Source organism: Siphateles boraxobius, unplaced genomic scaffold (genome assembly GCF_051911475.1).
Source record: "Siphateles boraxobius isolate OS27281-9 unplaced genomic scaffold, OSU_SipBor_1 142, whole genome shotgun sequence".
Taxonomy (NCBI): Eukaryota; Metazoa; Chordata; class Actinopteri; order Cypriniformes; family Leuciscidae; genus Siphateles; species Siphateles boraxobius.
This window is the reverse complement of record NW_027508747.1, coordinates 40,049-51,273: the sequence shown is the minus strand read 5'-3', so window position 1 is coordinate 51,273 and position 11,225 is coordinate 40,049. Positions and strand designations below refer to the sequence as shown.

The window sequence follows — 11,225 nt, the reverse complement described above, 5'->3', positions numbered from 1 at the left end:
TCTCACGGCAATTCGTACGAATTTTACAAAGGTGTCTAATTTGTACGAATTGATGTGACCTCACTCGTACGAACTAGGAAGATTTTTGCTAAATCGTAACTTATTTTACAAGTTACCCAGTTCGTATGAATTCGTACGAATGACCTACCCCTGACCCCGCCCCTAAACCTAACCATCATGTGGGTTTAGACAAATTGTACGAATTTGTATGAGTGAGGTCGTACGAATTTGTACGAATTAGCCACCTTTAAATCACTCATACGAATTGGTCGTGAGATAGCGTTGGTATATTAGATAAAATGAGGCATGTCTCTTGTTTTCCCAAGCCCACCTGGATGATCCACAAAACTTCTGGTAAAATGTTCAGTTTTTCAGAGAATGCACAGTTGGGAAACCCTATAGAGTAATCAGGCAAGTATTGACTGGGCCGATATTGATTTTCTCCAGGCTCCAATTATGCAGCTTTTGACAGAACTGCATATCTGCAGTAAATGGTTTATTAACTTATCTAATATCAGACCTACTCTGTGGTCTAAATGAAAAGTGATTGTAAGGTCAAAAAAAAAAAAACATACGACACATATGAAATATCTTAGTGGTTTTTGCAAGCAAGGGGGATTTTGAGTTGAGTACTTGGAGAAAGAGGCCATAAGAAAAGGACGTCAAAACCCAACGAATCTAGACCGCAAACATAAGAATAAAATTTATAATATGAATTTTGAGTTCAAACAGTACAGAGAAATATCTTAGACATGGCATTATATTCATTATTAACTGATTTGAAAAGGCCACATCCTATCAAAGGCACTGTGTAGATGTGATGCGGACAGTAAGGCCATTCTCAGAGCAATCTCTCTTTGACTCGACGGCTGTAATTACATGTCTATTATTTAAAGTCTCTCATGTTACAAAAATTAGTCACATTTCACAGCAAAATCAACAAGAAAAAAATAATAAAAAAGGTAAGCCTGTCGTTCGACATTAAACAATGTATAAACATTACATGTTTGCATAAATAATTGTAACCTTGAGTTACAATTATTGTTTATTACATTATTATTACAATTATTACAATTATACAATTGTTTGTCTTGAGTTTTAATGCATTAAGCTTTCTAAATGAGTAACAATGTATATATTTGTGTTATAACTGTGGTTTTAATTATTATTGCGATTATACAATGCATTATAAGGTGCATAATTGATGCATTAAACATACTTGTATAATGCATTATACATAAAGCTTTATGTAAAGTGTTACCAAAAGGGTAACTGAGAAAAGGTGTTTAATTTCATCAAATATGGAACAAAACAAAATCAAAATATATATTTCTTTTGATTTTAAGATGAAATCTGAATGTCCTTGATGAGGTTCTGATGATTCTGATGTTATCTGGAGAGTATTGGCGTTTTGTCAATGATATTAAATTGCCTTTTGATTTAAATTTTCCACCACGAAGGGACAATTAATCTCAACTGCTTTTGTGCACCTTTAATAGTGGAATGAATAATGCTTGGCGTGTGTTGCATTGAACAACCATTTTGATGTGTAGTCACAGTTAGAATCAGATCAGGCTCTGTTGTTGGCCTCATATGTGCGTCTCCTGGATGTTGCTGGAGGTGGGAGGATCTTGTGTCTGCGTGATCAGAGATGTTAGTCTGGTCTTACAGTCTCCTCTCCGCTCTCCACAAGCTGACCGCGGGTCTGAAGCTCCTCCACCTTCAGCTCGGGGTTCACCACTGCTGGCAAACTGAAAACACATGCATTGCTTACTAATGAAACATGAGAAGAGCCTGAGAAACTGAAGTTTATCATCAAACCACTGAAGCAAAATGGTCTCACAAAACTATCAAGTTATAAAAATAAAAAGCTTATATTTTTTAGGATTGTAACACTAAAGCCCCTTTCACACAGCGCGTTGATCTCGGGAAATTGCTGGGAAAATGCCAGAACACCTTCTGTGTGAACGCAAACATGACCCGGGATTGATGCCGGGATCGATGCCGGGTTGCGGAGCTAGTAACATTGCTGTGTTCAGTCCCGGAACGCGCGCTGTGTGAACAAAAGCCGTGATCAGTGCCGTGTCGTAATGATGGTGCTGAAGCCGGGATCGTTCGCCAGCGTGAAACAGTAATGCGCTAGTTTATGATTGAATCAGACAAAAAAATGCACAAGCGTGGAGAGAGAAATCGCAGCTCATAAGCAAACTATAGACGCTGCTGAGACATTACATGTCACATCGATGTCACGTGTCTTTATGGGATTTATACGGGTTGTGAATGAACCAAAGTCAAATGAACCCGGGTCAAATCCCAGGTCACTTTATCCGTGTTTTTTCCGGAATCTCTGTGTGAAAGGGGCTTAACACACCACCTGTTAATAAATTTACCATGCCATTATGCAAATATTAATAAACCTGGGATAGATTTAATGAGATTGCAAATGGTATACCCTGATATAAGGGCTTTTCACGGTTGAAATAGTTAACCCTGGGTCATTATAAACCCTGGGTAAACTACATCCTGTTATCTGGCTTCATGTTTCACATTGCTCATGATTTACCCGGGGTTAAGAATTAATCCTGGATGTTCATAATGCGCTGCCATTTCACAATAGAGTCCTAAACCCTGGGTTAAAGGAGTAGTTCACTTCAGAAATAAAGTTTCCTGATAATTTACTCTCCCCCACTTCATCCAAGATGTTCATGTCTTTATTTCTTCAGTCGAAAAGAAATGAAGGTTTTTGAGGAAAACGTACTCGGTTACTAACGTAACCTCGGTTCCCTTTCGTAGTCACTCCGAGTTACGTCGGATGACGACGAATGGGGGTTTCGCCTAGAAAGCCAATCATCTTCGTGTATTACAAAACGAGCCAATGGCAATGAAATGCCATGGGTCTGCGGAATTTGCATAGCATATCTCCGCCCCACCGCATGGGTATAAAAGGAGGACGCCGGCAACATGCAGGTATGTTTTCGCTTCGGAGCCAAGAGCTTCTATTAACTCCACAAGCCAAATCCTGAGTTTCAGTGACATCATCTTCTCTTCGAGACGAGCGAACTCTCCGGTGTTGGTCTGACGGCGGTTCCCAGCGAGTTTCACATTGCCTGCGATCTGAGCAGTGATCTGCCAGTCTGTGTGTTCTCCCTGGTCGCCTCAGCATCGCTGAGTTTTCCTCTCTAAAAGAGCTGCACGTGGCACGTCTTTTTAAAGATGTCTCGCCCGTGTTCTTCTGGGTGCGGTCGATTCCTGCCTTCCTTTGATGGGCACAATCGCTGCTTTGCGTGTCTGGGCTTTGAGCACGCTAAAGCAGCGCTTGTGGATGACTCATGTTCCTTCTGTGGAAACATGGCCATCGCAACACTAAGGTCGAGACTCAATGATCTCACTCGAGAAAGAGAGTCCCCTCATCCACAACCCGATCTACACCCTCCACGAGAGGTGGTAATTCGTCTGGTGGACAGGGTGACTTGACGGTGACGGTGTGGAACAATCCGACGATGCGTCCTCGGACCACACCCCCCTCTTCAGTGTTGCAACCCGCGAGTGCTGCGGTGAATTTACCGGGTCCATCTACTGATGCCCCGCGTATTTCATTCGGCGCTCCAGAGGAGGACTCGATGTCGATCGCGGCATTACAAGGCAGGCACGAGTAATCGGGAAGTGACGATGAAGCTGCGTTGCCTCCTTCTGGAGTTCCAGCGTTGTCCGTATCAGATCCCAAGATGACAGCCATGCTCTCCCGGGCCGCCGCGAGCATCGGGCTTGAGTGGACCCCTCCGCCCTGCCCTGAGCGCTCGCGGTTGGATGATTGGTTTTTGGGTGAAGCTGCCGCCTCACAGCCACAGCCAACCTCAATACCATTCTTCCCGGAAGTGCACAAGGAGCTGGCGAAGTCATGGAAGGCTCCTTTGACCTCCCGTGTACGTTCGTCAGCTTTCTCCGCCTTCCCCCCCCTCGATAGGGCGGTCGCCCATGGGTACACTGGGATTCCCCCGGTTGAACGCTCTGTTGCCATGCAACTGTGTCCTCAGAGTGCTTCATCTCGTGGTACTCCTAAGCACCCGTCCAAGGCCTGTAGATTTTCGTCCACCCTCGTGGCGAGATCTCACAGAGCTGCAGGACAGGCGGCCGCCGCTCTGCATGCGATGAGCACCTTGCAGGTCTACCAGGCCCAGCTGCTCAGAGATATGCACAAGGCGGGGACTGACCCAGGGCTCTTTGATGAGCTGCGTGCCGCCACTGACCTCGCTCTCCGAGCGACGAAAGTGGCCTCACGCTCCCTGGGTCAGGTGATGGCCAACTCTGTGGTCCAGGAGCGTCACCTTTGGCTGAACCTGGCTGATATGCGGGACGCCGAGCACACTCGTCTGCTCAACGCCCCCATATCCCAGGCCGGCCTCTTCGGCGGAGCGGTTGAGGACTTTGCCCAGCAGTTCTCAACCGCACAGAAGCAGTCTGAGGCGATCAAACATATTCTGCCCCGACGGCCTGCTGCTGCCTTCACCCAGCTGTCGGTACAGACGCCTCAGCCTGCTCGCCGCCGAGGGCGCCCTCCTGTGGCTCCCTCCCCTCCCGCACGGCCCCTGCAGAAGCCTTCACCCGGGCCGGGTCGTGGAGGAGGCCGCAGGTAGGCTCCTCAGCCCTCTCCAGCCCCGCGCCCCGCTAAACGCCAGGCTAAGCGGCGCTCCTGAGACGGGCTGCTCAGTGATGGTGTCGTTTTTTTCCCAGGAGGTGGTTGCAGGCCCCCTCCTTCCCCCGGCGGAGGGCCGGGGGAGAATCTTTTGTTCTCCCGCTTCTCACCCACGGGTGGGCAGTACCCTATTATGGTCAAAGAAAGAACCGATACACCTATCACTGCGCACACAGAGCCGGTTGACAGTGCGCGACGCCTCCGGGCCTCGCCGCTCTCATCCCTCTCTGTCAAAGAGTTCTCGGACCGCAGTGTGCGCCGCCCCCGGGCCTCGCCACTCCGGTCCCCCTCTGTCGCAGAGGGTGCGGATGACAGTGTGTGCCGTCCCCGGACCTCACCACTCTCGTCCCCCTCTGTCGCCAGACCCCTGGCAGAGCAGACCCCCGTGGAACGCTGGTCCTTCCCTGGTCTCCACTGTCAGGACGCGGATCATGTCCGCGCCCCCGCACCGGGCCGCTATGCCACCCTTGCCTGGGCCGGTCACTCCGCTTCGCTGCCCCTCCGGGGGGACGCCTCTGGTTCGCATGACCCCGCTGGTTCAGTTTCTGTCAGCTTGGTTAGAGCTTCCCAGCTTGTCCCGTTGGGTCGCCTGAACTATCAGGCTCGGCTATGCGATTCAGTTCGCACGGTCTCCTCCCCGCTCCAGGGGAGTTCGCTTCACTATGGTCGGAGGCAATGCCCCAATCATGAGAGCGGAGGTTGCTACCCTGCTGGCGAAGGGTGCAATCGAGACTGTCCCTCCAGCCGAGATGAAGTCAGGGTTTTACAGCCCGTACTTCATTGTCCCCAAGAAGACCGGTGGGTTACGGCCGATCCTGGATCTGCGCGTCTTGAACTGCTCCCTTCACAGGCTGCCGTTCAAGATGCTCACGGCTAAACGCATTTTCGAATGCGTGCGGCCACAGGATTGGTTTGCAGCGATAGACCTGAAGGACGCCCACTTTCATGTCTCCATTTTACCTCGACACAGACCGTTTCTCTGGTTTGCTTTCGAGGGGCAGGCATACCAGTACGCGGTTCTCCCATTCGGGTTGGCTCTGTCTCCTCGCGTCTTTACGAAAGTCGTCGAGGCAGCCCTTGTTCCCCTACGCGAACACGGGTTTCGCATCCTGAATTACCTCGACGACTGGCTAATACTGGCTCACTCTCGAGATCAGGTTTGCGAACACAGAGACTTAGTGCTCCGGCACCTAGCCCGTCTGGGCCTTCGGGTCAACTGGGAGAAGAGCAAACTCTGCCCCGTGCAGAGGATCTCTTTTCTCGGTATGGAGATCGACTCGGTCGCTATGTCCGCGCAGCTTACGAGCGAGCGCGCACACTCACTGCTGACTTGTCTTCGACAGTTCGATGGCAAGAGTGCGGTCCCACTGAAATTGTTTCAGAGGCTCCAGGGGCATATGGCATCTGCAGCCGCGGCAACGCCGTTCGGATTACTTCATGTGAGACCGCTTCAGCTGTGGCTTCGCGATCGAGTCCCGAGGTGGGCATGGCATCATGGCACGCTCCGAGTTCCAGTAACTCCGACCTTCTGTCAGACCTTCACCCCGTGGAGGAACCTCAGTTTTCTACGGGCCGGTGTTCCCCTAGAACGAGTTTCCAGGCATGTTGTTGTCTCCACAGATGCCTCTTCCACGGGCTGGGGCGCCATGTGCAACGGACATGCTGCCGCGGGCTCCTGGACAGGACCCCAGCGTCTTCTGCATGTCAATTGCCTCGAGTTGTTGGCAGTACGCCTTGCTCTGCACCGTTTTCGCACGTTGCTCAAGGGTCAACACGTACTAGTCCGTCCAGACAATACCGCGACAGTAGTGTACATCAACCGTCAGGGTGGTCTACGCTCCCGCCGTATGTCGCAACTGGCACGCCACCTCCTCTTATGGAGTCAGAAGACGAGCTGTCACGGTTTCGGCCCGTTCCCGGCAACTCCATCCCCAGTCGTTCCAGCTGATCTGGGACCAGTTCGGGGACGCACAGATAGACCTGTTTGCCTCCCACGACTCATTCCATTGCGCCCTGTATTACTCCCTGTCCGAGGGCACCCTCGGCACAGATGCACTGGCGCACAGCTGGCCGTGGGGCCTACGCAAATATGCTCTTCCCCCAGTGAGCCTTCTCGCACGGACCTTGTGCAAGATCAAGGAGGACGAGGAGCAGGTCATTCTGGTTGTGCCGTACTGGCCCACCCGGACCTGGTTCTCCGAACTGATACTCCTCACGACAGCACCTCCTTGGCCAATTCCTTTGAGAAAGGATCTCCTTTCTCAGAGACGGGGCACCCTCTGGCACCCTCGACCCGATCTTTGGAGTCTCCACATGTGGCTCCTAAACGGGACGAGGCAGGTTTGAGTACCCTGCCACCAGCGGTGGCGGCTACCATCACTTCCGCTAGAGCATCGTCCACGAGACATGTCTATGCGTTGAAGTGGAACCTCTACGTCAACTGGTGCTCTTCTCGCTGAGAAGACCCCAGGAGATGCCCGATCTCTGTCGTGCTTTCCTTCCTGCAAGATGGGCTGGAGCGAAGGCTGTCTCCCTCCACCCTGAAGGTGTATGTGGCCGCTATCGCCGCATATCACGAAGCAGTTGAAGGTAAGTCTCTAGGGAAGCACAACCTGATCGTCAGGTTCCTGAGAGGAGCGAGGAGACTGAATCATCCTCACCCTCCTCTCTTTCCCTCTTGGGACCTCTCTGTGGTGTTAAATGCCTTACAGAGGCCTCCCTTTGAGCCTCTGCAATCAGTTGAGCTTATGTTCCTGTCTATAAAGACAGCGCTCCTGGTTGCATTGGCCTCCATCAAGAGGTTTAGGGACCTGCACGCATTCTCCGTTGACGAAGCGTGCCTGGAATTCGGGCCCGGTCACTCTCACGTGATCCTGAGACCCCGGCCTTGATATGTATCCAAGGTTCCCACCACTCCCTTCCGGGACCAGGTGGTGAACCTGCAAGCGCTTCCCCTGGAGGAGGCAGACCCAGCCTTGGCACTGCTCTGTCCAGTACGCGCTCTCCGTGCCTACGTAGACAGGACGCAGTGTTTCAGGACCTCAGAACAGCTCTTTGTCTGTTATGGTGGGAGACTGAAGGGAAAGGCTCTCTCAAAGCAGGGGTTGTCCCACTGGATAGTGGACGCCACTGCTTTGGCTTACCAACAGCAAGGCCGACCGTGCCCCCTTGGTGTGACAGCCCACTCCACCCGGAGTGTGGCTTCCTCTTGGGCTCTAGCACATGGTGCCTCGCTGGCAGACATCTGTAGAGCTGCAGGCTGGGCGACACCCAACACATTCGCCAGATTTTATAAACTACGAGTGGAGCCTGTGTCCTCTCGTGTACTCGCTTCAGTCAGCTAGTACTGGACCCGCTCAGGTGTCTTCGCTTGCTCGCCATTCCACTCCACGGACTGTATACGTGCGATATATTTCCTCAGGTGAGCCTTCCTCTCTGAAGCCCTGAGTTCCTCCAGCACTATTGACGCTGGCGCCAGTGTCTATTGCCTGTGCGTCGGCTAGGTGCCTCCATGTGCATGGTTCCTCCCCTGAGTAACCCCCACATGTGTATTCCCACTGTAAGCCTCCTTGAGCATGTGTCTTTCCCTTGGCAAGTCACTTTGCCACTCCTGGAGTTGAAAGTTGCCACCCCTCGGGCTGGTCACTCCAGCGTTCCTCCATATGAAGCCCCCCGGCCATATGTGTGTTCTTAAGTCCTCCCTACGGGTAGGCATGCTGCGGCATATTTCCTCTGAGATATGCTTCCCAGTGTACATTGGTATTCCTGTGTTAGGTAGGACTCCTTCGTCCGTGCCAGTATCACGACAGGGGGATCAGACTTTCGCAGGCACTGGAAGACAGCTGTGAAGGTGGCGTGATTACACGGGGACCCCCATTCGTCGTCATCCGATGTTACTCGGAGTGACTACGAAAGGGAACGTCTCGGTTACGTATGTAACCCTCGTTCCCTGAGTAGGGAACGGAGACGTTACATCTCCCTGGCACTTCCGCTGTACCGCTGGGTAGACTGAGTTCAGTCTCGGCTCCTCAGCGAAGACATACCTGCATGTTGCCGGCGTCCTCCTTTTATACCCACGCGGTGGGGCGGAGATACGCTATGCAAATTCCGCAGACCCATGGCATTTCATTGCCATTGGCTCGTTTTGTAATACACGAAGATGATTGGCTTTCTAGGCGAAACCCCCATTCGTCGTCATCCGACATAACGTCTCCGTTCCCTACTCAGGGAACGAGGGTTACATACGTAACAAGACGTTCTCTCTAGAGAGGGAACGAGTACTGCGTAATAGCTTACGCTATGGGGAAAACCTCTTTTCCACAAGATATTGAAGCCAAAAATTATCCTTAATTTTGAATTAATGTAAAACGCTGTGTGGCCCAGCATTTTCTGAAACCTTTTGAGCGTGACTATAGAGCTGCGGCGGAAGGATTTCGCGGCGTGCTGAATGTCCAGTCCGCACTTCTGCGACAGACGTGCTGTTATAGACAGCGAGTTAGGCACTGTTCCCAGAAAAGATATTTTCTGGCTGGGAAACAGCGAACTCTTCGCCCAATTGACTGTCAGACCCAGATTCTCGAGATGCTCGAGTAATGTGGTTCTGTGTTCTATGAGCTCTGGTTGTGATCGAGCTAGAATCAGCCAATCGTCCAAGTTGTTCATGACTCACATGCCCTGAAGTCTCAGGGGTGCGAGAGCCGCGTCCATGCACTTCGTAAATATACGGTGTGCTAGGGACAGGCCGAACTGCAGGACTGTGTATTGATATGCCTGGCCCTCGAAGGCGAATCTCAAGAATTGCCTGTGACGTGACGCTATTTGTATTTGGAAATAGGCGTCTTTCAGATCTATTGACATAAACCAGCCTTCCTGGCGAACTTGCGCAAGGATTTTCCTTGTTGTCAGCATCCTGAACTGACGCTTCACAAGCGATCTGTTCAGCTGCCGTAGATCTAGAATGGGTCTGAGACCCCCGTCTTTTTTCAGTACCAGAAAATATCTGCTGTATAGCCCCCCTTCGCTCTGAGATAAAGGTTCTATGGCCCCTTTGCTCAGTAGTTTCGCTATTTCGGCTCGAAGTAGATTAGATACTTCGTTGTTTACCGTGGTTTCAACTTACGCCATGTATCGGCGGGGACGTCGAGCGAACTGTAGCGAATAGCCTCTTTTTATAGTGTTCAAAACCCATTCTGATACCACGGGAAGTTTTGCCCACGCATCTGCGTGAATAGCTAGAGGTAGAATGAAATCCGGGCTCTGGCCACGGCATAGCGGCGGCCGCAGAGCTTCGGTGTGCTGAGACATAAACACTGTGCTTACAGCGTGCGAGGCGGGGGGCCGCGCCGATCGCGGCGGGCAGCCTGGTCGTGCTCGATTTCTCTATGACAGATTGTGGAGAGAGAGCGAGCGGGACAAACCCTGTGGGGTTGAGCGTGTCTGTGAGGGAATGTGGGCACGGGACAGCGGGCACACTCACTGCACTGAGAACACCGTCGGCTTGTGCTGGCTGAATGTGTGTTGGTTTCGTTTTTACAGAAACCGTGGGACACGCATTGTGTAGTGTTTGTGGGCACTGTGTCGTGGGCACCTTCACTACATTTTCTTGCACAATCAACATGATCGATTTTATTTGTGCTAGCCCTGAACTGTGGCGGGCTGTGTCTGTGTGTGGGAATGGGCACTGAGACGTGGGCATTCTTACAACACTCATAACAGACTGTATGTGTGTTGGTTTCTTTTACAGAAAACGTGGCACATGCAGTGAGAAGTGTTTGTGGGCACTAGGTTGTGGGCACATTCACAACATTTAATGCACAATTGACATGAGTCGATCTCATTTGTGCGAGCCCTGCACTGTGGCAGGCTGTGTTTGTGTGTAGAAATGAACACTGGGCAGTGGGCATTTTTATAACACTCATAACACCATCGTCTGTGGCCGGAATACAAGAAAATACACTGCTAATATGATTTTTCTGGATCGCCGTGGAAACGGCATTTGCATGGTACCGGCTTGATTACTGCAAAATACACTGGAACAGTCGCATTTTCTTGGAACTGAACGAGCGGATAAGAGAGCGTCATCACAGTTTTGTGTGTGTCGGCGTTTGCTTGCAGGCGTGCGTGTTATACAACAGGCTCATTGCTGCAATATTGACATTTTCAGCCGCTCAAACTAAGAGGAGCTGAGAAATATTGGCACTACAGAGCTGAGGCACTACAGCGGGCGGAAAAAAATGCCAGGTGAGTCCTCAGAGTCACCATGGCAATAGCTCGCTCTGAAGGCTTACTATCAGACGGCGCGGCTTCTCACTCCGGATCCGGCGATGCAGTAGTGCTGCAATATTGACATTTTCAGCTGCTCAAACTAAGAGGAGCTGAGAAATGTTTGAGAAATGGCGATTTGTCTGGCCTCGGTGGGACTTTAAACACACTCTTTCAGTAGTGTGCAGAGGTGCTTCGCTGAAGAGATGAAAATCAGTTTGTATCAGCCTGTCGAGCGTATGTATAGGCCAAGGCCACACCTATTCTGGCC

At 51.2% G+C, this 11,225-nt stretch overlaps 1 protein-coding gene across 2 annotated transcripts in view; it reads right to left on the bottom strand.

Moving 5' to 3' along the window:
- Positions 1-679: 679 nt before the first annotated feature.
- Positions 680-11,225, bottom strand: part of mlip (muscular LMNA-interacting protein) — a 36,370-nt gene continuing 25,824 nt past the window's right edge. For both annotated transcript variants that reach the window (XM_077230320.1, XM_077230319.1), the window contains exon 11: positions 680-1,751. In XM_077230320.1, coding sequence (XP_077086435.1) covers positions 1,590-1,751 — 162 coding nt within the window. In that variant the 3' untranslated portion in view covers positions 680-1,589. The remainder of the gene's footprint in view (positions 1,752-11,225) is intronic.